Source organism: Balaenoptera borealis (genome assembly GCF_965194805.1).
Source record: "Balaenoptera borealis genome assembly, chromosome: 3".
Taxonomy (NCBI): Eukaryota; Metazoa; Chordata; class Mammalia; order Artiodactyla; family Balaenopteridae; genus Balaenoptera; species Balaenoptera borealis.
Window position 1 is genome coordinate 11,188,109 of NC_138866.1, and position 26,570 is coordinate 11,214,678.

A 26,570-nucleotide genomic window follows, 5' to 3' on the forward strand; every position below is an offset into this window, starting at 1 on the left:
AGATGCAAAGGAGGCAGTACAGGGATCACATCTTCATGCAATTAATCTAACGTCTGAAGACTGGACCTTAGGCAGAAAAGAAAATCAGGACGATGACTTGAGAGCATCTTTTAGATGTCACACATCTGACAGGGACTGGCTTAAGTATTTTCATTGAACACCTTGTTTCCATCTTCTATGTGTCTGTTAGATTTCTCAACTTTCAAACACTTAGTCTCTTCCCAAGTAGTTTAAAAAAAAAAAAGTTGCATGAATAATTCTAGCTAATTAATAATGCCAGTAGCATTACCAAACGAAGAACACATTTTGCTTCTCAACACAGCCATCACCTCAATAATTTTATACCAATTTCTCACAAGCTGATAGCAAACAAGCATAAATAGTTGGCTTAGCTACAACAGGAAGAACTGGTGTTTTAGTCTGAAGAATTTTAAAGCAAGCCAAGTAATTGTATAAAATTTAAATTTTATGACCATGTTTGGACCTTTTTACATTAAACGCAATGGAAATGTTCATTCTTTCCCCAAAGGAAAAATTTCTGAATCATCACTATGTTGCACAGTAGAATAAAAATATGAATCCAGGTACTTATTCAAGTTTCTAAAGAATGCAAATAACAGATAAAATTTTACTTCCAAAATCTGAAGTCATCAACATGATTTTGTAGTACTGTATCACAGGCTTTACCTAAAAATTCAATATTCAGATAAAGATAGTCCCCTAGTCCCATTCTTTAAAAAGCCTCTGCCCCACCACAGCTTCCTGAGATCTGTGAAGAAACTGCAGTCTTGTGATCAGGCTTCATACGGTACTGGCAGTTTTGTACTTGTAAGGAAAAAATGGTGACTGATTTTATGTGTCAATCAGTTGTAGTCTGCTGATCTGATTAGAAGCCTTGACAAATGCCTGGTGGCGATTGCATATAACTGCCAAGCATATGGGAATAATACAGTAGCCCACCGTTTTGGGGTCAGCTCTCGTACAAGAATAAAGGAACAAAAACATCTGCAAGTAAGGTATCAGAAAAATAACTGTCCAAAACCAAAAAGGCAGGGAGAGTAACCGAGCTTTCAAGGAGTGTGTCCATGTGGTTCCTTCAAGGGGCTCCTCTGGGTGCTGTTGAATGTGTTCCAAGGCCAGCCTATTGTAAGTCTCGTTGATTTCAAAAACATAGTAAAATGCTGCTGCACTTGCTAACAGATACAATCCCACTCCAATCCATCCCATACGCTGACGGAAGTTCATCATTCTCCATGCTCTGTGCCTTTGAGTTAAAACAACAATAAGAACACAGTGAGGGTCTAGTAATGCTGTCATGTCAACTATCCCAAATGTACGTACTTTTTGTCCAATGAGCTCTAAAATACTCCCTAACACATTTGAGGTTTAAAATAACTAAGTTAAATTTACATCTGTTAAGAAATATAAACATCTTACAGGTTGTTTTATGTAATAGTTATGCGGAAGTAAAGTTTCAGTATGAAGTGTGCTTTTTACTGAATCCCACAGATAAATAAATCACTAAATCTGGCTTAAATAGGTCCAGCACACGTTCCCTTAAATTGTAATTAAACTAGTTTCCTAGGGAACATTTCACTTCTATACTTCAAATACTTTCTGAATTAACAGTATTGCTTCAGACATGAAAACTTGGTTCTACAAGTCAAACCAATGTCGGAGCCCCCAAGTTAAGACAGCAACTCTTAAACACTTACAGTGGTCCCGAAAATCTTCCTGTTCCCACGGCAAGCGTTAAAGAGTCACTCAGCTCTGAATAATCGGGTGGCTTTGGCATTTCAGAGAAAGCCACCATAAAAGAAATCCCCGGGGTCACCGGCTGGGAGAATGGTGAGCACGGCCAGCCAGGAGCAAAAGCTAATTGTGATTAAGCACAGCGTGACTGCAGCCGGTCACGCGGCGGCCCGGCCCCTGTCGCCGTTGCCGGAGCCCCAGCCTGTGTCACTCGGCCCAGCCGGGAGGCTCCCCAGCCACCCTGGCCTCCCCTGCAGCCGGCCCCGCCCCCTGTCGCGCTGCAGCGCCCGCCGCCGCGACAGGGCTGCGCGGACGGCGCCAGACCCGGGCCTCTCCGCCTTGCAGCGCCGGGAGCCCAGGGCCCGCCAGCGGCCACAGGCCGAGCCTGCAGAGCTGGGCAGGTCCCGGATCTCACCTCCTGTCCCGGTTGGCCCACCCGCCCGCCGTCCCGGATGCTGCCACAGTCGGGGCTTCCGGCTCGGGCCGGAAGCGCGCTTGCCCCGCCCCCGAAAGGCCCGCCCCCTCGTGACGTCAGGGAGCATCCCCGCGGCACCGCCTCCCCAAGCGCGCCCGAAACAGCTCTGCTGGGACTCGGGGGAGGCTACGGAGGCGCCGGTTGTGGCGCTACCCTTCAGGTGGGTGGCAGTCTGGGCCTGGGCGCTTCAGCGCTCCTCAAAGCCTCTCCCCGTCGCTTCGCTCGCGGCTCTGATCGCCCCCGTCGTTCCTCGCCGCGGAGAGCACCGCAGCAACGGGCGGTCAGCCATCCCCCGGCGCGCCTCTGCGCAGTTCGGGTATCCCTCTCGAGTGTCCATCCGAGTGCAGGAGAAGCCGCTCTCCCGCCCCTCAGACCTGGCCGCCCGGGAAGCGTCGGAAGCAGGCCCTGGCGCCTCGGCCACCGGCGACGGACCCAGACATGACTACTAGATAACTGCGAGGGGAAGTGGGACCCCGCTGTCTGCTGCGGGGCGCCCGAAGCCGGGAGAGGGTAAGGTGGCTGCTTGCCGCAGTGCGGCCGGCCGCCGGCGCGGGTGCGCGGGGCTTCTCCGGGCTCGGGTTATTCATTTACAACTTGAACTAACGTGACTACTTCATCTTCACTGCCCGTCGGAACTGCAGAAGTTGACGAGACTTGACTCGGTTACCGCGGAGGAATACTGTGAATTGCAGAGGCATCAGTGGCCGGGACAAATTGGAATTTAAATGTGTTGTTTTGGGCATCATGACTCTGAGGCTCTTAGAAGACTGGTGTAGGGGGATGGATGTAAACCCGCGGAAAGCGCTGTTGATTGCCGGCATCCCCCAGACCTGTAAAGGGCAGAAATTGAGGAGGCTCTGCGATCTGGTTTAGCTCCCTTGAGCGAGTACCGACTGCTCGGGAGGATGTTCCGGAGGGAAGAGAACAGGAATGCAGCCTTAATAGGACTTCCTGAGGAGACGAGTCATGCTCTGGTCCCTAAAGAGATACCCGGAAGCGGGGGTGCCTGGAGAGTGATCTTTAAGACCACTGACCCAGACAATGAATTTTTAAGCAGGTTACATGAATTCCTAGAGGGAGAGGGCGTGACATTGGGTGAGTTTATCGAGCTCTTGGGTATGGAAACGACCTTTTTGACCTAGACCAGGACGTGATCCCAGAAGTGCGGGCTCCTATGTTGGCACAGGCATTAGATGAGGCTCTTCAGCCTGCCCTGCAACACCTGAAATACAAAAAGCTGAGAGTATTCTCAGGCAGTGATCCTCCAGAGCCAGAAGAAGAAGAGTTTGAATCCTGGCTGTTTCATGCCACTCAAATGATGAAGACATGGCAGGTGTCAGGTGCCGAAAAAAGAAGGCGATTGCTAGAGAGCCTTAGAGGCCCGGCATCTGATATCATTCGTGTCCTCAATAAACAAGCCTTTAATTACAGTCCCTGAATGCCTGCATGCTCTGGAGCAGGTATTTGGGGTTACCGATAATCCTAGGGTGTTGCAGGTCAAATATCTGACCACTTACCAGAACGATGAAAAAAAATTGTCTGCTTATGTACTAAGGCTGGAGCCTTCACTACAGAAACTGGTAGAGAGAGGAGCAGTTGAGCAAGACGTTGTGAATCAGGCCCGCCTGGAGCAGGTCATTGCTGGAGCAGTCCACAGCACACGGCGCAGGAAGTTTGCTCTGTCAGAGGACGGCTCAGCCCCTGGCTTATTGCACTTACTGACACTAATGAAGGATGAAGAGGCAGCTGAGGAGGAGGAGGAGGCCCTCCTCCAGGCAGGATTAGCGGGGCATTTCACCTGAATCTTGGGAAATCAGGAAGGGCTCTCTGGCAGTGAGCAGAGCATAAGGTAGAACAGTCTGTATGCTCAGTGACAGACATTAACCAATCCCTATCTTGTGTTGCCAAGTAACTCATTTTTGTGCAGTTCCCAGTATAATCCTTTGTCATTTCTGTGCCCATTTAATATCTCCTAAATGTGTCATTGACTAGAAGGATGTAGTTCTGCCCTGGTATTTATATATTTAAATTCACCCTGTGAATTTTTTTTTTTATCACACACAGTTGTACAAAAAGTCTCATCACTACACACGTGTGATACTCTGAGAGGACAGGCAAAAGGCTCAGGTGCACATGCTGATCCGATCTCGTTCAGATGTCAGCTTGTGTGATAATAGGTGCAAGTGTAGCTGTCAGATGTGATAATGTGTCATAGATAGTTCTGGGGTGTGTACGGCCCTACATTAATCATGAAGATCGTGAGCAGGGGTTAAGAGGTTATTTTCTGTGTGAATCGGAATTTTATTGATTCTATGCCATCAAAACAAGAGGCAGAATTAAATGCTGCAGTTGGTCAGTTTGCAGCTGCTACCTCTAACCCCAGATTTCTGATGTGTCTCAAAGCACTGGTCAGTTTGCAGCTGCTACCTCTAACCCCAGATTTCTGATGTGTGTCTCAAAGCACTGGTCAGTTTGCAGCTGCTACCTCTAACCCCAGATTTCTGATGTGTGTCTCAAAGCATCTAGTTCTGAATATCATTTTAATAGGTTACAGAATTATAGATACGAACTTATAAAATAAAGAAATGTGAATAAAATGACCTTTTACCTAGTTTGTTTGTATCAAGGTTCCAAGGGAGATTTCACTTGAACAAAGGGTTCCAAAAGCATGAATCTGAAAACCACTGAACTTGCACAGTCTTAGTCCTTTGGACACTTTCCTCCTGGTGCCCAGGTGGGTAGGGAGTAGTTTTCTAAGTGAGAGTGCTGGCAGTACCTTCTCCTGAAGTACAATAGAGTGAAATGAGACTGTATAAATTAGTGCAAGTAGCAGGTTCAAAGGCATCAGGGCGTTGAATCTGGAGGGTGAAAAGAAAGACAGGAACATTGCCTACCTCTGCACGGCAGATTGGACTAAATGTTCCATGTACTTCCTCACTTAATCCTCTTAAAAATCCTGCAATATAAGAAAACAACTAGTTTCAGAATTCTGTCATCTGCCTTATGGCAAGGCCAATGTTCTTTCCATTGCTAAGGAAGAGAAGCAATCCTAAGGGTGTCTGGACCCAGCCTCACAAGGGAAGCAGGGCAGATTGTTAACAACATTTAATAAATGAACTGTTAGTATGCGTTAGTGTGGACTACATCTTAATCACTACTGCAAACTGGACACTAAGAAGTGGGGAGTATGAGAACCTGTAAGACCCACAGGCAGCAGGGAGGGTGGACCTGGGTTAGTGATTTGGTCTCTAAAAAAAAGAATGAAAGCATGAAGAAAAAATGAAAGTTGCTGAAAGATCAGACTGAAAGTCTTTATCTTTAATAAAAAATACCCCCAAAGAACCAATTCTGGGATATACGTTTTTGGTTTAGATTTGAAGGCATAGTATAATGTTTCTGTTATGACTAAATGTCATGGTTTCGTTCTTTATAAGTTCCCATAAGTTCTCACACTATGGAAGGTTAAATACACATCAAACCATCATGTTGTACCCCTTAAATGTATATAATTTTAACTTGTCAGTTACACTTCGATAAAGGTGAGGAAAGAGAAGCTAAATACTAGATGACATATGGATAAATTCAAAGATGTAATTCTGATCTTGTTTATATGCATATAGTCATTTATTTGCCAACTTAGTAGTAAGAAGTGTTATTAGCTGCATTTTGCTGATAAACAGACACTGTGAATGTGTGCACACATGGGTGTTAATAAATGTTGCACCTCGAGGCTTCCCTGGTGGCACAGTGGTTAAGAATCCGCCTGCCAGTGCAGGGGACACGGGTTCGAGCCCTGGTCTGGGAAGATCCCACATGCCTCGGAGCAACTAAGCCCGTGCGAACCACAACTACTGAGCTTGCGCTCTAGAGCCCGCGACCCACAACTACTGAAGGCCGCGCGCCTAGAGCCCGAGAGCCCGTGCTCCACAACAAAAGAAGCCACCGCAATGAGAAGCCCGCGCACTGCAACGAAGAGTAGCCCCCGCTCACCGCAACTAGAGAAAGCCTGTGCGCAGCAACGAAAACCCAACACAGCCAAAAAAAAAAAATTAATTAATTAATTAGAAAAAAAATGCTGCACCTCTCCTGTATGTGAGGCACTGAGATGGGGGGTGGGCAGGGGGAGTAGATTGTATAATTAAATTTAGGTTATAAGCCCTGCCATGTCAACAATAATAGCTGACACTGAGCACTTGCTATGGAATAAGCGCTGAGCATCACTGAATGCATTTGGTCCTCCAACAATAGTGAGAAGCAAGGCCTTTTGTTTTCCCATTTTACAGATGAAACCGTGGCACAGAGATGTTAAGTTACTTGCCCAGGGTTTCCTAACTAAATCCTTCCAGGGTCAGGATTTATACTCAGGCCATCTATTTCCAGGGTCCTTGCTGTTAATCTACTCTATGCGGCTTTGTTAAATTCTGTGAAAAACATACCATCATTTCCTCGCTTTTCTGGATGAGAGGATTGAGGAGCAAAGATTCAGTGCCCCGGGGGCGCGGGAGGCACATAGTCCGACTCCAGAGAGCTTTTCTTAAGGTGTTCTGACATATGCATCTGGTAAACACAACATAATTGTAAAAAATGGCAGTTATGTTTATGAAATCAGGTGAAGTAATAAAACATATGTTCTTTATAAGCTATGTTTCAAAAATGTAAATGACAAACAGATCACTAAAATACCAGTTGTGTTGGGATGATGGGACTATAAGGGTAATTTAGTTTTCTTTTATTTCCTAAATGTGTTGTTTTTTTATATTAAAAATAAATATGCAAAAGAAGTGCTCATAAAGCAAAAATCAGTTGGCACATCAAAGGAACACAGGAGCAAGCCTGAAAGAGCTCCCACTGGCGAAAGCTACAATTAATTTGAGGAACAAAATAAATAGCGTAGTATTGGGTTATAACCCAAAGTATAAAATAAGTATCCATGAGTTCATTATGATATAAGTAAATGTGGGAGAAGAGTCTAGTTTTCCTTACAGAAGAATTTCAAATCATTAGTGTGGCTATTTCCCCCTTTAGGAGTTGGAGTTTATTCCTGTCCCCCTTTAAGTGTGGGCTGAATTCGGACATAGAATATGGAAAGGAAAAATAGTAACTTTTCAGTGAACAAACGTGGCAAGGACTGCCTTGCTAAGACAAGGTTAATATCAGTGATCAGTCAAGTTAATGGCACGTATTCCTGATAATGATGCAATGACAAGGGCACTTTATTTCCTCAGAACCCATAACCCAGTCTAGTTACGAGAAAAACACCAGACCCACGTGGAGGGACATTCTACAAAATACCTAACCAACACTCCTCAAAACTGTCAAGATCATGAAAAACAAGACTGAGAAACTGTCACAGACCAGAGGAGAGTAAGGAGACCTGGTAACTAAATGTAATGTGGTATTCTGGCAGGGATTTTGGAACAAAAGACCTTAGTAGAGAAATGAAATCGAATATGGTCTAGAGTTTAGTTAGTAGTAACATATCAATGTTAGTTTCTTGGAGGTGACAAATTACTAAGGTAATGAAAGATGTTAGGGGCTTCCCTGGTGGTGTAGTTAAGAATCCGCCTGCCAATGCAGGAGACACGGGTTTGAGCCCTAGTCCGGGAAGATCCCACATGCCACGGAGCAACTAAGCCCATGAGCCACAACTACTGAGCCTGCACTCTAGAGCCCACGAGCCACAACTACTGAGCCCGTGTGCCACAACTACTGAAGCCCACGCACCTAGAGCCCAAGCTCTGCAACAAGACAAGCCTCTGCAATGAGAAGCCTGTGCACTGCAACAAAGAGTAGCCTCCGCTTGCCACAACTAGAGAAAGCCTGCATGCAGCAATGAAGACCCAACGCAGCCCAAAATAAATAAATTAATAAATAAACTTAAAAAAAAAATCTTTAAAGATGTTAATAGGGGAAACTACGTGAGTATACACAAACTCTGTACTGAGAAAGACAAATACCATATGATGTTGCTTATATGTGGAATCTAAAAAAAAAAAAAAAAGATACAAATGAACTTATTTACAAAACTGAAACAGACTCACAGACTTAGAGAATGAATTTATGGTTACCAGAGGGGAAGGGTGGCGGGGAGGGATAGTTAGGGAGTTTGGGATTGATATGTACACACTGCTGTATGTAAAATGGATAACCAGCAAGGACCTACTGTACAGCACAGGGAAAAAAATACCAATAGCCAAAAGACATCAACAGCTATTTGGCTGCTCTAGTAATCAAAGAAATGCAAATAAAAATGATAAAATTCTAAAAACGAACAAACAAAAACTCTCTGCACTATCTTTGTAACTTTTCTGTAAGTATAAAACTATTCTAAAATAAGATGTTCGTTGAAATATATACACAGATACTTAAACATACATACGTACGCAAGCAGGTAACAAATGGCCTTGGAATTAAGTCACTAGGGAGCGAGTAACTGGAGTGCCGGCCCTTCCCCAAAATGGTTATTCATCTAAACACCACCAGGTGGCGGTAAGCACTCAGGTTAGGCCTTAGCCAGACCAAAGCGGGGAAAGGGATTATTTCTTATGTAAGTGTTGTCATACCTGCCCCCCTCAAAGACTGGAAAATTTCTCAAGTCTTTTTAAAAATTTATTTATTTATTTTTGGCTGCATTGGGTCTTCATTGCTGTGCGTGGGCTTTCTCTAGTCACGGCAAGCGGTGGCTTCTCTTGTGGAGCATGGGCTGTAGGCACGCGAGCTTCAGTAGTTGTGGCTCGCGGGCTCTAGAGCACAGGCTCAATAGTTGTGGTGCATGGGCTTAGTTGCTCCACGGCGTGTGGGATCTTCCCGGACCAGGGCTCGAACACCATGTCTCCTGCATTGGCAGGCGGATTCTTAACCACTGTGCCACCACGTAAGTTCTCTCAAGCCTTTATGTGGAAAAATATTTAAATACTCAATCTGAAACAGTGACTTCCTCTCTAGGTCCATGACACTTCTAGAATCTTTTTTTTTTTAATTGAAGTATAGTTGATTTACAATGTTGTCTTAATTTCTGCTGTACAGCAAAGTGATTCAGTTATACATATATATATATATATATATATATATATATATATATATACATATACATATATATACACATTTTTTTTTAAACATCTTTATTGAAGTATAATTGCCTTACAATGGTGTGTTAGCTTCTGCTTTATAACAAAGTTAATCAATTATACATATACAATATGTTCCCATATCTCTTCCCTACACATTCTTTTTTAATATTCTTTTCCATTTGGTTTATCACAGGACTTTTTTCTTTTTTTTTTGGCTGTGCCGCGCGGCTTGCAGGATCTTAGTTCCCTGACCAGGGATTGAACCTGGGCCACCGCAGTGAAATTGCCAAGTCTAACAACTGGACCGCCAGGGAATCCCCTATCACAGAGTATTGAATATAGTTCCCTGTGCTATACGGTAAGACCTTATTGTTTATAGAATCGTCTAACTACCTTGGCAGAGAGGCCTGGCCATGACAAAGGGACTGATCTATCTGTACAAATGAAGAACATCCTTAGCGATTCCACTGCACTCCCAGCGCATTTCACAAAATTGGAAACTAGATGGTTTTAGAGATCAGCTTCTGGAAGTCTCTTATTTTATTTTCTAAAATATTTATTTATTTATTTATTTGGTTGTGCCGGGTCTTAGTTGCAGCAGGCATGATCCTTAGTTGTGGCAGGCGGGCTATTAGTTGCGGCATGCGTGTGGGATCTAGTTCCTTGAGCAGGGATCAAACGCAGGCCCCCTGCATTGGGAGCATGGAGTCTTAACCACTGCACCACCAGGGAAGTCCCTTGACAGTACTAATCTTTAGCTATCATAGGTTTCCCATACACTCTCCTGCCTCTGCTGGTAAGCAAGCCTAACTCTGCTTTCAGAGGTGTTAGTTTTCTTATGTGCATGTGGGTTACCATATAAACTGGACCAGTATGTTAAATAATTCAGTGTAAAGTAGGGCTGTAAGTCTCTTAGTCCCCACCCTGAGGGGTGGGTTGGGAGTCGCAGGGGTGGGGTCTAGAATGATAGAATATTGCTGATGAGGCAAATGAGGCTCAGAGGAGGTGATTGGTTTGCTCAGGGAACACAGCTAGTTAGTGGCAGAGCCCAAACTTGAACCCAAATCTGAGCCTGCCTCTGGCTTGCACTATGACCTGAAGTAAAGGCACTTAATTCCTCTTGGACTTCAGTTTACTTTCCTACAAACTCTATGATCCCTTATAACTCTAAAACTGTGTGACTCAAAAGATCTTCTAATTATCTTTATTTGAATATCCTTAATGTAAAAACTGACTCTTCGTTATGATGCGTGGACTTCTCATTGCGGTGGCTTCTCTTGTTGCGGAGCACCAGCTCTAGGCACGCGGGCTTCAGTTGTTGTGGCACAGGCCTCAGGAGCTGTGGCTCACGGGCTCTAGAGCTCAGGTTCAGTAGTTGTGGCTCTCGGGCTCTAGAGTGCAGGCTCAGTAGTTGTGGCTCACGGGCTCTAGAGCACAGGCTCAGTAGTTGTGGTGCACAGGCTTAGTTGCTCCGCGGCATGTGGGATCTTCCGGACCGGGGCTCGAACCCGTGTCCCCTGCATTGGCAGGTGGATTCTTAACCACTGCACCACTCAGGAAGTCCCTGACTCTAAATTCTTAACACGCCTAATATTTGTCACTTAACATGTGTTCCCAAATATTGTCAGGATATCTTTTGATAAGTGTACTAACTCCCTAACTAGGTTCTGTGTTTTCCCTTATATCAAGGTGTATTTTATCCCCATATAAGCCCAACATGGTGTTTCTCACTTGGAAGGTAATAAATATTTCTTAATTAATCAGTAGTGTTGTGATGTAATAATATATATAATGATAATTATATGTATAGATATAATATATAATGATATATAATAATTATGATATATAATTATTATATATTATATGATATATAATATATAATCATGGCTGTCATTTGTTAAGCTCTTCCTATGTGCCAGGCATGGTGCCGAATGCTTTACATATATTACCTTATTTAATTCTGACCACAACCTTTGTCGGTATATTTCTATCACTAATTTCAAAGAAGCAAACAGACTTTTGGATAGGTAAAGTGGCTTGCCCAGAGTCACACAGCTAGAAGCTACCAAGATCCGTCTGTCCTAGAGCTAGTACCTTAACCACTGTGCCAGACAGCCTCCAAGAGTATCTTGGCTCTGAACCAAACAAGCACGACTTCAAGAGTGGGTATGAGAACATGAATATAATCACTGGTAAACCAGGTTCTGACTATATAACCTGAAACCCTATCCGTCACCACTCCCTTCTCTCTTCCTCCAAAATAAATAATAATACTACAACCCAGCTTAGGCTGCAGAAGAGACAATAGTTAGCTACCACCCCGCAACCATTAACCCTTCCTCCTTTGTATCCAAAGCCAGATTTGTTCACCCACTTCACAGAACTGTGAATTTCAGGTGAAACCTAGCCTTTCCCTGGCCCCTGCAGGGAGTAGGGGTGGTAAATCTTGATTAGTTTAAGATGATTCAGTACCCTTTGCCAAACTGCTTGTTTTGGGCGTGGGCAAATAATGCAATTCTATCCACTGAAATATGAGCAGCTCTGTTTTCATCTTTATTTATGTGAGCATGACTCTGGTGCCAGAATACCTCAAATAAGATTCCAGCTTCACCATTTTCTAACTCTATGGCTTTGGGAAAGTTTATTAACCCTTTCTGGACTTCAGTGTCTTCAACTGAAAATGGGAGTGATAACAGCACTTGCAGGGTCATTGTGAAGACCAAATGAATTCATAATGTAAAGTGCAGAGAACTGTACCTGCTGCACAGTAAGTTCTCAACAAACAGCTATTGTATTTGTTCTCTGTTCCTGCACAACTAATTGCCCCCAAATTTAGAGGCTGAAAACCAACAGTTGATCCCTGGATCAAAAATCTGGGAGCGACTTAACTGGGAGGTTCTGGCTCTCTGACAGAGGTGTCAGCCAGGGCTGTGGCCGTCACTTAGGAAATCTTCCAAGCTCACCCACAGAGTCCTCGCCACACGGCTGCATCGTGATACGGCAGCTGACTTCCACCATTTCCACCAGAAGCAAGCAATCCAAGAGAGATTGCGAGAACACCCAAGATGGAAGCCACAGTCTTTTTATAATCTTATCAAAAGTGACATCCCATTACTTCTGCCATATTCTACTCATTAGCAGCAAGGCAATAAATCTAGCCTGTTCTCAAGGAGAGGAGATTGCACAAAAGTGTGAATTCCAGGAGGTGAGAATACTGGGGGGCATTGCATAGGCTATGGCAGCTACTGGTTGTTTGTTTGTTTGTTTTACAAAGTCTATATTTTTGTTACTTCTACTTGGTATTTACCTTTTTTTTTTTTAAATAAGAGGCTCTTTTCTGTTTTGGGGTTTTTTTAAAAATTAATTAATTAATTAATTTATGGCTGTGTTGGGTCTTTGTTTCTGTGCGAGGGCTTTCTCTAGTTGTGGCAAGCGGGGACCACTCTTCATCGCGATGCGCAGGCCTCTCACTATCGTGGCTTCTCTTGTTGCAGAGCACAGGCTCCAGATGCGCAGGCTCAGTAATTGTGGCTCATGGGCCCAATTGCTCCGCGGCATGTGGGATCTTCCCAGACCAGGGCTCGAACCCATGTCCCCTGCATTGGCAGGCAGATTCTCAACCACTGCGCCACCAGGGAAGCCCCTATTTACCCTTTAAATGATCAAATTCCTCTAATAGATCCATGTTAAAAGAAAAATAATCCTCCATTACATTCCTTTTCTCTAATTTAACTCTTTCATGGATCAGAGTAAGAAACACAGATTTGTTCTTTGTCCCTTCTAAAGGCTGCCGTGGGCCCTTTTAGGTTTTACAACCAGCATATGTTCAGCTTTTTAGAGTTACAGGCATAATTACCTCCTCAGTCTCTCTCTGCTCCAAGGAGTAAATGTCCAGCTGCTTCCTAGTTTCTGATTCTCTTCTGATTTCAACTCCTTCCCTTTTGACTGCCCTTTAGGGAGAAGCAATAACCCCCAGGGCCCCTGACACTCCCATCCTCCAGGGAGCGGGGAGAAGACTTACCTTGTCCCAACCAGCTCTGGCTTCTCAGAAACTATTCCTTCAGTATGCAACAAAAGCTTTTAAACTGTGCATTCCTTTGTGGGGCGGGGGGATAAATTGGGAGATTGGGATTGACACATACACACTACTATATATAAAATAGATAACTAATAAGAACCTGCTGTATAGCACAGGGAACTCTACTCAATACTCTGTAATGACCCATATGGGAAAATAATCTAAAAAAGAGTGGATACATGTATATGTATAACTGATTCGCTTTGCTGTACACCTGAAACTAATACAATGTTGTAAAGTAATTATACTCCAATAAAAATTAATTTAAAAATAATAAATAAAATGTACATTCCTTTAATCTAATGTATTCCATTTATAGAAATGTATCCCAAGATACTAAGTAAGAATGGCCACAAAGGGACTTCCCTGGTGGTCCAGTGGTAAAGAATTCAACTTCCAATGCAGGGGACGGGGGTTCAGTCCCTGGTCGGGGAACTGAGATCCCACATGCCGCAGGGCAACTAAGCCCGGGAGCCGCAGCTACTGAGCCCACACACTCTGGAGCCCGTGCGCCACAACTAGAGAGAAGCCCACGTGCTGCAACGAAGATCCTGCGTGTCGCGACTAAGACCCGACGCAGCCAAAAAAAAAAAATAAGGCCACAAAGAATGGGCTAAAAGAGTTTTCCATTGCAATATTTTTTAATCATTGTGAAAAAAAATTGGAAACTAAGTGCCCAATAATAAGTGATAGGCTGAATAAATTATGCCATGCCCAAACGGCTATAAAATCTGCAGTGGTTAAAACAAAATTATGCTGGGTGAAACCATATGCAATCACTGTTTCTGTAGTTCAAAACTGAATTTTGGTAATTCCATATGGTTCAGCCTAATAGAAGGATATTTGTTGGTATACAAATAGGTTTACAACCTACTATTGAGTGAAAAAAGTCGAGTACAACGGTATTTATGGAACAATCTATTTCTGTGTTGACAAACACATAAATATATTTGTAAAGAAAAAATCTGGCAAAGCATACATCAGAATGTTAACAGTAGTTATCTTTGGGTGGCAGAATTATGTCCTTTTCTTAAAAAATGAAGTTTCTGCTTTGTTCCAATGAATACTTCCTATTGGTGTAATGTTTACACATTCTTAAATAAGTAAAAGAAAACCCAAAAAAGCGTAAGAGATAAACTCCAAAAGGCCAACGCTATTCTCTCATTTTTCATAGTAACTGATAATGCGTTAAGCCAAGCAGAGGCTAAGCAACTTCTCCGCAGCGAGCAGGTGTGCGAGTCCCAGCCACCCGGCGGGGATTCCTCTAGTGCTGGGAGACTGGCCAAGCAAGGGATGCTCAAGACAGGCTTTTTCTCTCAGTGACTTGGATTTGGGTTTAGTTGAGAGCAGAGCGACTGAAGAAATGTGCAGGTCCCCCAGGACCTCTGTGGTCGACTCCGAGTTTGCTCTCTCTTTTTCCGGCAGTAGCCCCAGTTTTGTTTGGGGATTTTCTCCGCCGTAGCTTAGCCGTAGTTTAGGGGTGGATGCGTGACCCAGACCTTAACTAATCAGCGAGTCACATTCGTGCAAGGTGAGCACGGGACCTGAGCGAAGCCGCAGAAAGATGAACTCCATCTCCTCAGCGCCCTCTGCCAGCCTTTCTGTTGAAATTTTTTTTTTTTCTTTTCTTTTCTTTTAAAAATTAATTTTTTAAATTGACCTATAGTTGGTTTACAATGTGGTGTCCGTTGAATTTTAAATTCAGTTATAGCGTTACTTCTCACTCATCCATATTGTGTGATTATTCCATTTTTATTGATTTTCTGTCCTAATTTCATGGCTGTATTACTTTTACTACCAATGATCTATTACTGCCTAACTAATTACCTTAAAACTTAGACAACAAAAACCACTTATTATCTCTCACAGTTTTCTTGGGTCAGGAATTCAGATAGGGCTGAGCAGGGATGGCTTGTCTCTGTTACATGATGTCTGGGGCCTCAGCTAGAAGACTGTGAGGCAGGGGACCTAGAATCATCTGAAGTCTTATCACTCCCTTGTCTGGCCATTGATGCTGGGGCCAGCTCAGGGCCAGCTGGGGAAGGGTGGATGTTGTCTGCCAGAAGACAGGATTTTGTCTGCCAGGCCTTTCCATGTGGCCTGGGCTTCCTCACAACATAGTGGTTGGGTTCCCAGGGGAAATATCCCCAGCTGTCAGGCAGAGGCTGTATCCTTTTTATGACCCAGCCCCAGAAGTCCAACAGCATCCCTTCTGCTGGACTCACTGGTTACTGGCTGGGCAGTCAAGACCCCTCCGCCACCCAGATTGAAGGATTTAAGGAAAAGGCATAGATCCCACTCCATTCCCATTGTGAAAAGAGGATGTGGAATGGGATAAATATATAATTGGAAAGTGCAGTCTGTCTCAATGGCTCATTATCCTTCATTATCATTCAGGATTTTTATTCCAGTTTGTTTGGTTTGTTTGAGTTTGAGTTTATATTTTTAGTTTTCTACTGTTCCCTACCTTATTCCTGTTTCCCCCAGTCAGATCCATCCTGTGTGTGAGGACCTGGGAAATGCTGTCCTGAGGCCCTCACATGGGTGGAAGCCACCAGGGGCTGCATCTTATGATGTTTATGGGCAGCCCTGCATCCTAGTTTTTTTCCTTTGTTTGTTTTATTCTCTTTTGTGTTGGAAGCTTTTCTCAAATGAGCCTGAGAAAATGTGTGGTGGGTTCTCAATTGTGCAATGCTCCTTAGCTGTCAAATCTCATCTCAAAGTGGGGCACTGAAAACCTGATTTTAAGCGCTGTTTTCGTGGGTGGGACTCGAGGCTTCACCACAGCGTGCTGGGATAGCAGGCCAGCTTCTTGGTTGGGGGAACCCCCAAATGTCAGTAGCTAAAGGTCTTTTCTCTCTGACTGTTCAGTTTCTCCAGGGAACGATCCTTAAATTTCCTGCCCAAGGGGGATGAGCCTGACTACTTACATTGCAGGAGTCAGATGGGATACGGAGGCCCTGCATCTCCTGCTGGGAATGCGGACCCTCATTACTCTCCAGGTTTTCCATCACGAGCCTCACTTCATCCTGCATTGCGTCCGGCATCCCTGAGTCAGGAGCATCTCTGGTTCAAGTTCAACTTGTCCAGAGAATAAACCTCCATCTCCTGCCAAGGTGGGGCAGCACAGGTTAAGGTCGGGCTCCGGGTGTCCTACTGTTCCTTTATCTGACTTTCAGCCAAATTGTCTGAATGTTTCCCGTGACTGCTCTAGCAAATTACCACAAACTTGGTGGCTTAAAACAACAGAAATTTATTCTCTCACAAGCCTAGAGGCCAGAAGTACAAAATCAGTTTCACTGGTCCAAAATCAAAGGGTCAGCAGGCTACCCTCCCTCCGGAGGCTCTAGGATAGAATCCATTCCTTGCCTCCTGAGGTGTGCTGGTTGCTGGCATTCCTTGGCTTGTGGTCACATCATTCCAGTCTTTAAGGACACCATCTTTAAACGTCTCCATCTTCATATGGCCTTCTCCTCTGTGTCTGCGTCAAATCCCTCTCTGCTTCCTCTTATAATTACATCTGTGATTACCTTTAAGTCCACCTGGATAATCCAGGATAATCTCTCCATCTCAAAATCCTTAATTTAGTCACATCTGCAAAGACCCTTTTTTCCAAGTGAGGCAACATTCACAGGTTCCAGCGATTAGGACCCGATATCTTTGGGGGCCATTATTCAACATGCTACACCGTGTCTTCAGTCCCATGTCCTTACAGTGCCTGCTTCTGTCCCTGGTGCCTTTAATGTCTTTGGAATTTCTGGGAGGGGTGAAGATTTGCTTTGCATTGGCCCCCCCCTGCAGGGACTTCCTCCTCCTCTGTACCTTCCTCTGCTCTTGTAGGTCAGTACCATTCCTTCAATATTTGTCCTTATTCCAAAAAATGTGTTGATGTCTTGCTGTGGTCTGAATGTTTGTGTCCCTCCAAAATGTATTTGTTGATATCCTAACCCCCAAAGATGATATTATTAGGAGGTGGGACACTGGGATATGATTAGGTAGTGCAGATGGAGCCCTCATGAGTGGGATTAGTGCCCTTTATAAAAAGAGGCTCCAGAGAGCTCCCTCACCCCTTCACCATGTGAGGATACAATGAGAAGTCTTCAACCCAGAAGAAAACCCACACCTGACCATGCTGGCCCCCTGATTGCTGACTTCCAGCCTCCAGACTCTGAGAAATAAATGTCTGCTGTTTATAAGCCACCCAGTCTGTGCTATTTTGTGGTCCTGCCCGAGTGGACTGAGACACAGCTCTCCCTGGCAGCAGACACACCCCCTTCTCCTTGTTCTCTAGGTCCATCTTTGTTTTAGTCCTTGGATGAGTTTCAGGTGTAAATAAACACGTGTGTTTAATATACAGGGTTTAACCTAATATCTCTCCAATGTTTTTTTTTAATTAATTATTTATTTACTTATGTTTAAGTTTCACTGGAGTATAGTTGATTTACAATGTTGTGTTAGTTTCAGGTGTACAACATGGTGATTCAGTTATACATATACATATATTTATTCTTTTTCAGATTCTTTTCCCATATAGGTTATCACAGAATATTGAGTAGAGTTCCCTGTGCTATACAGTAGGTCCTTGTTGATTACCTATTTTCTATATAGTAGTGTGTGTATGTTAATCCCAAGCTCCTAATTTATCCCTCCCCCACCCACATTTCCCCTTTGGTAACCAGAAGTTTGTTTTCGAAATCTGTGTGTCTGTTTCTGTTTTGTAAATAAGTTCACTTATATCATTTTTTAAAATTAGATTTCACATGAGTGATAATCATATGATATCTGCCTTTCTCTGTCTAATTTACTTCGCTTAGTATGATAATCTCTAGGTCCATCCATGTTGCTGCAAATGACATTATTTCATTCTTTTTTATGGCTGAGTAATATTCCAGTGTATATGTATATACCACATCTTCTTTTTTTAATTAATTTTTATTGGAGTATGATTGCTTTACGATGTTTTGTTAGCCTCCACTGCACAGCAAAATGAATCAGCCATACACATACAGATATCCCCTCCCTTTTGGACTTCCCTCCCATTTAAGTTACCACAGTGCATTAGGTAGAGTTCCCTGTGCTATACAGTATGTTCCCATAAGTTGTCTATTTTATACATAGTACCAATAATGTGTATATGTCAATCCCAGTTTCCCAATTCCTCTCACCCCACCCCTTCCCCCCTTGGTATCCATATATTTGTTCTCGACGTCTGTGTCTCTATTTCTGCTTTGCAAATAAGACCATCTATACCATTTTTCTACATTACACATATATGTGTTATTATACGATATTTGCTTTTCTCTTTCTGACTTACTTCACTCTGTATGACACTGTCTACGTCCATCCACATCTCTATGAATGACCCAGTTTCATTCCTTTTTATGGCTGAGTAATATTCCATTGTATATATGTACCACATCTTCTTTATCCATTCCTCTGTTGATGGACATTTAGGTTGCTTCCATGTCTTGGCTATTGTAAATAGTGCTGCAATGAACATTGGGGTGCGTGTATCTTTTGGAATTATGGTTTTCTCCAGATATATGTCCAGGAGTGGGATTGTTGAATCATACGGTAGTTCCATTTTTAGTTTTTTAAGGAAACTCCATACTGTTCTCTATAGTGGTTGTACCAATTTACATTCCCACCAACAGTGTAGGAGGGTTCCCTTTCACTGATGATTTTAAATATTTTTACAAATAGCTTTATTGCTTCTTCCATTTGTTACAATATGATATGTTTGTTTTCAAAATGGTCTCATACTAAGGGCATGTAGACAGACTGCTAGAAATCACATCTCTTACCTAAAAGCAATGGTCAAAATTTGAGTCCACCATTATAATGTTTTCAAAGCATATTCCAAACATGATGGCATTTGGTCCCTACATACTTCAGTATGTACCTCTGAAAAAATAGACCTTTACTTATCATGCCAATATCACATCTGACAAAAGTGTTGCTAATGACTTGATATCCTCTAATACCCAGTTCATATTCAAATTTCCCTGATTAGCTCAAAAAAGATCTTCTTACAGTTGATTTATGGGAATCAGGACCCAAACAAGACCACACATGGCCCTTGGTTGTTATGCCTCTGAATTCTGTTAATTAAAGCGGCCCCTCTCCCTTTTCTCCATGCCATGGCCTTGTTGAATCTCCAATGTTAAAAAGACACATAAGTAACACCTTTATACTCCCCACACTATTTCAGAGTGACTTGGAGAGAGTCTAACAGGTGGCACTAGTGTTTGCTAGAAAGGCTGTGGCTGTGACTTGGAGTCTAGCAGAATCAGCTGAGGTCATCCTCAGATATCAGACTCCAGCCCTACACATTTTGTCCCTACAGCAGCCCCTGTACCCTGAAATACAGACTTTTTGAAGAGGCATCTCTTTTCCTCCAAGGGTCTGGAGTAACCCTATCCAGGCAAAGTTATCTTTGGATCAAATGGGATCCAGGAGAAGGAAAGAACCCAAAACACCAAATTCCTTCTTCAGGGGCCATGGTGCCCAGGGGACGCCCTTGCAACACTCCCTTGAGCTGATGTGCAAACTGCTTTTAAAGAAAAATCAGGGACTTCCCTGGTGGTCCAGCGGTTAAGACTCAGTGCTCCCAATGCAGGGGGCCCGGGTTCGATCCCTGGTCAGGGAACTAGATTCTGCCTGCCACAACTAAGACCTGGTGCAGCCAAAGAAAGAAAGAAAGAACATTGAAGAATCCTCCTCTTGAATTATTGTTTCAGAATATTACTGAAATAAGTATGAGAAAAGGGAATTTGTTGCGGGAGGGCGGGGAGCTTTTATACCGCCTTCTTATATGTGGGGATTTGCACACTGCATTAGTTTCCTTGGGCTGCTGTAACAATGGACCACAAACTGGGTGGCTTAAAACAACAGAAATGTATTCTCTCACAATTCTGGAGGCTAAAAGTCAAAAGCAAGGCGTCAGCAGTGCCCTGCTCTCTCTGAAGGCCTTAGGGAAGGATCAGTTCCATGCTCTCTTTTTGCTTCTGGTGGTGGCCAGCAATCGTCCGTGTTCCTTGCTTGTAGACACATCACCAAATCTCTGCCTCTTTCATCACATGGCCTTCTCCCTGTGTATCTCTCTGTGTCTCAGTTTTCTCTTCTTATAAAGATACCAGTCATTGGATTAGGGCCCACCCTAACCCAGTATGACCTTATCCTAACCACTTACATCTGCAAAATCCCTATTTCAAATAAGATCACATTCTGAGGTTCCAGGTGGACATGAATTCTTGGAGGACACTATTCAACCCAGAGGCCCCACGCCGAGTCTGATTGGAATACAAAAGATATGGAGCCCCCCTACTTCTATAGAAAAAGGCAACACCTGATATGCACTTTCCCAGTCTTCCTGTCAGGTGCACACAGGTGTGTGACCTGGGCTTTGCCGGTGGACACCTCCACAGAGGATTTTGTATCTGGAGCTGGAGCTCTTTTGTAAAGAAGCAGGGGAGGAGAGATTCTGCCAGCTGGTCATGTGTATTTGTCAGCTTCTACTATGTTAACAAATAGCCCCCAAATCTCAGTAGCTTCCAAGAGCGAATGTGTGTTTCTCATTCACGGTTCTGTGGATGGGTCGTGGGTGTACTGCACGTTGGCTGGTTTCTCCTGGGCGCCCACGGGCTGGGCTCCAGGCTGTCGGCTGGGATCAGGAGTGCTCCACATCTTTCCGGAGCTCGTGCTGGAGGAACAGCAGCTCCCTGGAGTAGTCAAGAGCAGGGCAGAAACACTGCTCAGAAAGGGCACACAGTCAAGTTGCCCACATTCCATGGATCAGTGCAGGTCACACGGACAAGCCCAGAGTCAGCAGGGCAGGGAGGCATGGGCCAGAAGAGAGGAGAAGGAATCCGTCCTGGGAAATAGCAGAATCTATCACACCAGGGCAGCAACGTCAGATGCTAGATGGCAGCAGTGTCCTTTCTGATCTGGTTCTGGGCTGTGATCCTGCCGGTGTTTCTGGCCCAATTTCTAATCTTTGGTCAGTTCCTTTTCAGCTTCAATCAGCCGGAGTGGCTTCTGGGGCTTGTAGCTCAGGGTCCTGAATGAAACACAGGATATTAACTCCTCCCTGGCCTTAAATGTGGTTTGGTGGTCACTGGCCTAGTGTCTCTCCATCCCAAGCCCACCCATCTGCCTGCTTTGGGGATGGGACTCTGAAAACCACATTCCAGACCTTGCCAGATGGCTTTCTGATAGGTCTAGCCCATCTAGAGAAAGGCTGGGAGGGAGGAATGGAGAAGGGACATCTTTCCTGCTGCTTGAAGCTCTTGTCTGCGTCGTCTTGGAACTGTGGTTGGTCCCAGCCTCCAGATTCCTTCAGCACCTCCAAGTCTGCTTCCTTGTGCCCTCTCCCGTGTACCAGCAGCAGTGGGGCAGGCCCCCTCCTCGGGGATGTCTTTTGACGTGGTTGATTGGTGCCTGGATTGTCTCCAATCACTGTCCCAGTTTGGGGGCCTCCAGCTCGAGTTTGTCATTCCCCAACTAAGTACAGCCATGGGGCCTCCTCCCATCCCTCTCTCTGGGTGGCCAGGCGTGCCCTTGGGGCCCCTGGGGTCCTGGAGCATTTCAAGGAGGCATCTGCAGTGCATAGTCACACGGGGACAGGACACAGTCTTGTGGCATCACTGGGTGTTGTCCCTGCCAGAACCTGATCCATTCTGCGTGCAGACCACAGAGGCGTCTGTATCCAGAGCCTCCCGGGAGAAGCTGGTGAGGCTCCAGCAAGGCCCCGGGCGGGGACTCAACAGTGCTTCACACGCAGCCCTCCCCGCTTAATCCCTTCACACAAAAGCCCTAGACTCTCTCTCTCTTTCCCGGTAGAGCCTGATGGGCCAATAAAACTGGACACTAAATCATTACCCATTGAAAAACTGGTTTCCCTTGCCCCGAGGGCTGGAAGGACTCATTTTTTCATCTACTACTGGGAAAGGGAAGGGAAATATTCAGAAATATTTGCCCCCCGGGGTATGTGCTTGGGGCTGGGGGTGGGGACAGACTCCCTTCCTAGACTGTGTTGAATCCTTCCAAGGCAGGGAAAAAAAACAAAACTGTTAAATTTTCATATTTAGAAAGTTCATGTGCTTCCCCAGCTTTTAAATGAAAATAAACTTAAAAATACAAACAGGGCTTCCCTGGTGGCACAGTGGTTAAGAATCCACCTGCCAATGCAGGGGACACGGGTTCAAGCCCTGGTCCGGGAAGATCCCACATGCCACAAGCCCGTGCGCCACAACTACTGAGCCCACGTGCCACAACTACTGAGCCCGTGCGCCACAACTACTGAAGCCCACGTGCCTAGAGCCCGTGCTCCACAACAAGAAAAGCCACCACAATGAGAAGCCCGCGCACCGCAACGAAGAGTAGCCCCCGCTCGCCTCCACAACTAGAGAAAGCTGGTGCACAGCAACGAAGACCCAAAGCAGCCAAAAATAAAATAAATTTAAAAAAATACAAACAAAAACTCATGAACTTCAAATTAACATTAAATCAGCGTGATGGATGATGTTTTACCGACACTGGGTCACTGTGAATCACTGGTGTGCGGTTTAATGGGAGAAAGATGTATTTTCAACTTGACTTTTTTTGGGGGGGGGCAGGTAACGGACTATTACTTGAGTTACTGACAGTATCACTTGATTTTGGGGGGGGTCAATAATAAATTCCTTTTTAACTGCCTATCCATTATTTTAATGAGCCAATCAGTTTAATTGTGCACCCTGCCAAACATAATACAGGAAATGTTTTGAAAGCATTTAGTGAAATTCTTTTATTGTTTATTTCTACCACACTTAACTGCTAATGCATATCGTCACAAGTTGGATGGAAAGGAGATGAGAGCTGCAAAATCCATCATCTCGCAGGACCACCCAATTCTCTTGCCATCTTTCTCTCTTTGAACTCTAGTGAAATATTTGCCTTCAGTGATACAGCACACTGATTCATCTGCCATGAACGTGACCTTAATCCGAATGGAAAAGCAAGTTTAAAATAGTGAAGTGGCGCTTGGTTCTGGGGTGGTCATCTAGATGATACAAAAATGAAATCACAACTTTCAAAACTTTTGGTAGAACCCATAGACCTCCAGTAATATGCCTACAGACCCCAAGATGAAAAGCACCACCCGAAAATAGATAGCTAGTGGGAAGCTGCCACATAGCACAGGGAGATAAGCTCAGTGCTTTGTGACCACCTAGAGGGGTGGAATAGGGAGGGTGGGAGGGAGGAAGACGCAAGAGGGAGGAGATATGGGGATATATGTATATGTATAGCTGATTCACTTTGTTATGAAGCAGAAACATACCATTGTAAAGCAATTATACTCCAATAAAGATGTTTAAAAAAAAAAAGTACAGTAAAACAAAACAAAAAAACTTTGCTTGAGGGAGCAAATTAGAAATACTTTTCATAAAAATGAAAATTTTGCCATCTTGTAGAAAACCTTCAAACAGTAACAAAACGTCCTTACATATTTCTGGCATTCATTCATTTCTGCAAAGTCTTACAAATAAAAACATAAGATGGAGCTGGAAAAAAAAAAAGAAAAGAAAAGCACCACCCGGGGTTTCATGGGGAGAAGAAAAGAGAGATTTCTCAGTGGCCACGTGAATGGGCCCTGGAGACGTCCTCTGCTGACCTGCAGAAACAGCTTGGGAAGCCTTCAATAGATGGAAGGGCCTGGGGGTGAGTTTCCAACGACAAATGCAGACAGCTCGTATACATTCAAGGAGGAGGCTTGATGCAGTCCTGGTCAGAGTGAGGTTCCTTCTGGAAGTAAACAACATAAGATATGATTGCCTTTCCTCTGTGCTTCTTTGAAACTTGAGCTGCAAATTTCCCCAAGAAGTCTGACATGAGTATGGTCTGAAAAAAAAAAGGAAAATAAACAGTTAACAATGCTTACCTCTGGAAAGTAGGAAGGAAGTAGTTAAGGAACTTCCTTTCCACCCTACTATATGCATTTTTCACATAAGCATGTATAATTTATTTTATAATTCATTTTATTAAATAATAAAGAGTGCCTCAACTCTTCAAGACCAATACTGTCCAGAGTGACAGGCAACAACATATCTTGGATTTTCTGACTCAGCTCCAGTCTGTTCTTCTTTCGATGAAGTAACTTTCCTTGGTTATACAAGTCAGATTCATAGTAGAAAGTTTGGAAAATACAGTAAAGTGGGTAAGAACCAAATTCCTACTACTTGGAGATAATCATTACTAACTTAAAAACATTTTTTTAAATTGAAATACAGTTGATTTACAATGTTGTGTTAGTTTCTGGTGCACAGTCAAGTGATTCAGTTATACAAACATACATACAGATATATGTATGTATATATATAATATATATACATATTATATATATATACATTCTTTTTCAGATTCTTTTCCGTTACAGGTTATTATAAGATATTTAATATAGTTCCTTATGTTATACAGTAGGACCCTTGTTGTTTATCTATTTTATATATAATAGTATCTGCTAATCCCAAACTCCAAATTTATCCCTCCCTGTCCCTCTTTCCCATTTGGTAACCATAAGTTTGTTTTCGAAATCTGTGAGTCTGTTTCTGTTTTTTAAATAAGTTCATTTGTATCATTTTTTAGATTCCACATATAAGTGATATCATATATTTGTCTTTCTCTGTCTGACTTACTTCACTTAGTATGATAATCTCTAGGTCCATCCGTGTTGCTGCAAATGGCATTATTTCATTCTCTTTTTATGGCTGAGTAATATTCCATTGTATATATGTACCACATCTTCTTTATCCATTCCTCTGTTGATGGACATTTAGGTTGCTTCCATGTCTTGGCTATTGTAAATAGTGCTGCAATGAACATTGGGCATTTGTATCTTTTCAAATTAGAGTTTTCTCCGGGTATATGCCCAGGAGTGGGATTGCTGGGTCATATGGTAGCTCTATTTTTAGTTTCTTAAGGAACGTCCAGACCGTTTTTCATAGTGGCTGCACCAATTTACATTCCCACCAATAGTGTAGGAGGGTTCCCTTTTCTCCTCATCCTCTTCAGCATTTATTATTTGTAGACTTTTTAATGATGACCATTCTGACCATTCTGATGTGATACCTCATTGTAGTTTTGATTGGCATTTCTCTAATAATTAGTGATGTTGAGTATCTTTTCATGTGCCTGTTGGCCATCTGTATGTTTTCTTCATAGAAATTTCTACTTAGGTCTTCTGCCCATTTTTCGATTGGGTTGTTTATTTTTTTGTTATTGAGTTCTATGAGCTGTTTGTATATTTTGGTAATTAAGCCCTTGTCCGTCACATCATTTGCAAATATTTTCTCTCAGTCTGTAGGTCTTCTTTTCATTTTGTTTATGGTTTCCTTTGCTATGCAAAAGTTTATACGTTTGATTAGCTCCCATTTGTTTATTTTTGCTTTTATATCTATTGCCTCGGGAGACTGGCCTAAGAAAACATTACTATGGTTTATGTCAGAGAACGTTTTGCCTATGTTCTCTTCTAGGAGTTTTATGGTGTCACGTTTAAGTCTTTAAGCCATTTTGAGTTTATTTTTGCGTATGATGTGAGGGAGTGTTCTAACTTCATTGATTTACATGTAGCTGTCCAGCTTTCCCAATGCCACTTGCTGAAGAGACTGTCTTCTCCATTGTATATTCTTGCCTCCTTTGTCAAAGATTAATTGACCATAGGTGTGTGGATACCACTAACTTTTCAAAGTATTTTCCTCCACTTCTTTGTGGTAAAAATTTCCTTTCCTTGAATATAGTTGTAATCACACTGTGAGGGCAATTCAGTAGACTTTTTTTCCCCCAAGCAATATTATGACATAAGCATTTCTCCCATGGTTCAGTAAAGACCAGGAGATCACTAACATTTGAAAATATATTCTGGAGATTCTGTCTTTATCAATTCATTGCCTAAATTAAAAAAAAATGTTTTCATTGAAAGATAATCATAGTCTCACAGGAAGTTGAAAAATAGTACAGAGAGTTCCATGTACTCTTAATTAGCTTCCCCTAATGGTGACATCTTACATAATACAGTACAATACCAAAACCAGGAAATTGACATTGGTACAATCTACAGAACTTATTCAGATTTCACCAGCCTTTTCACACGCTTGTGTGTGTGCGCATGTTTTTAATTTCTTTATTTTTTAATTTTTTTAAAGATTTAATTTAATTT

General features: G+C 43.3%; 2 protein-coding genes and 2 long non-coding RNA genes across 5 annotated transcripts in view; 2 read left to right on the plus strand and 2 right to left on the minus strand.

The window, feature by feature from the left end:
• Positions 1–608: 608 nt before the first annotated feature.
• LYSET (lysosomal enzyme trafficking factor) lies at positions 609–2,224 on the minus strand. Of its 2 annotated transcripts, none has more exons than XM_082384633.1 (2): positions 2,168–2,224; positions 609–1,264 (listed from the first exon to the last, which is right to left on the minus strand). In XM_082384633.1, the coding sequence occupies exon 2, from the start codon at positions 1,246–1,248 to the stop codon at positions 853–855; it is 396 nt and encodes a 131-aa protein (XP_082240759.1). In that variant the 5' UTR covers positions 1,249–1,264; positions 2,168–2,224; the 3' UTR covers positions 609–852. The 2 variants fall into 2 exon arrangements, with proteins under 2 accessions (XP_082240759.1, XP_082240758.1); XM_082384632.1 differs by lacking the exon at positions 2,168–2,224 and adding an exon at positions 1,716–1,848.
• ITPK1 (inositol-tetrakisphosphate 1-kinase) overlaps positions 1,846–26,570 on the plus strand; it is a gene marked incomplete at its 5' end in the record, with an annotated part of 213,616 nt that continues 188,891 nt past the window's right edge. Inside the window, one exon of the mRNA XM_082384547.1 lies at positions 1,846–2,387. Within this exon, the coding sequence (XP_082240673.1) occupies positions 1,846–2,387 (542 nt within the window). The remainder of the gene's footprint in view (positions 2,388–26,570) is intronic.
• LOC309625308 lies at positions 4,240–9,326 on the minus strand. The gene is made up of 2 exons (XR_014242448.1): positions 4,655–9,326; positions 4,240–4,598 (listed from the first exon to the last, which is right to left on the minus strand). It is a non-coding gene; the product is annotated as an uncharacterized lncRNA (long non-coding RNA).
• The window catches only part of LOC309625302, a 31,200-nt gene continuing 14,120 nt past the window's right edge, over positions 9,491–26,570 (plus strand). Inside the window, exon 1 of the long non-coding RNA XR_014242442.1 lies at positions 9,491–9,655. This is a non-coding gene — a long non-coding RNA (uncharacterized lncRNA). The remainder of the gene's footprint in view (positions 9,656–26,570) is intronic.

What these genes read in the sequence shown, in the direction of transcription:
- LYSET (XM_082384632.1), bottom strand. Translation starts at nt 1,813, where the DNA reads ATGGTGGCTTTCTCTGAAATGCCAAAGCCACCCGATTATTCAGAGCTG. An exon ending in GGAAGATTTTCGGGACCACT is followed by an intron (nt 1,265 to 1,715) that starts GTAAGTGTTTAA and finishes TTTAACTCAAAG; the next exon opens with GCACAGAGCATGGAGAATGA.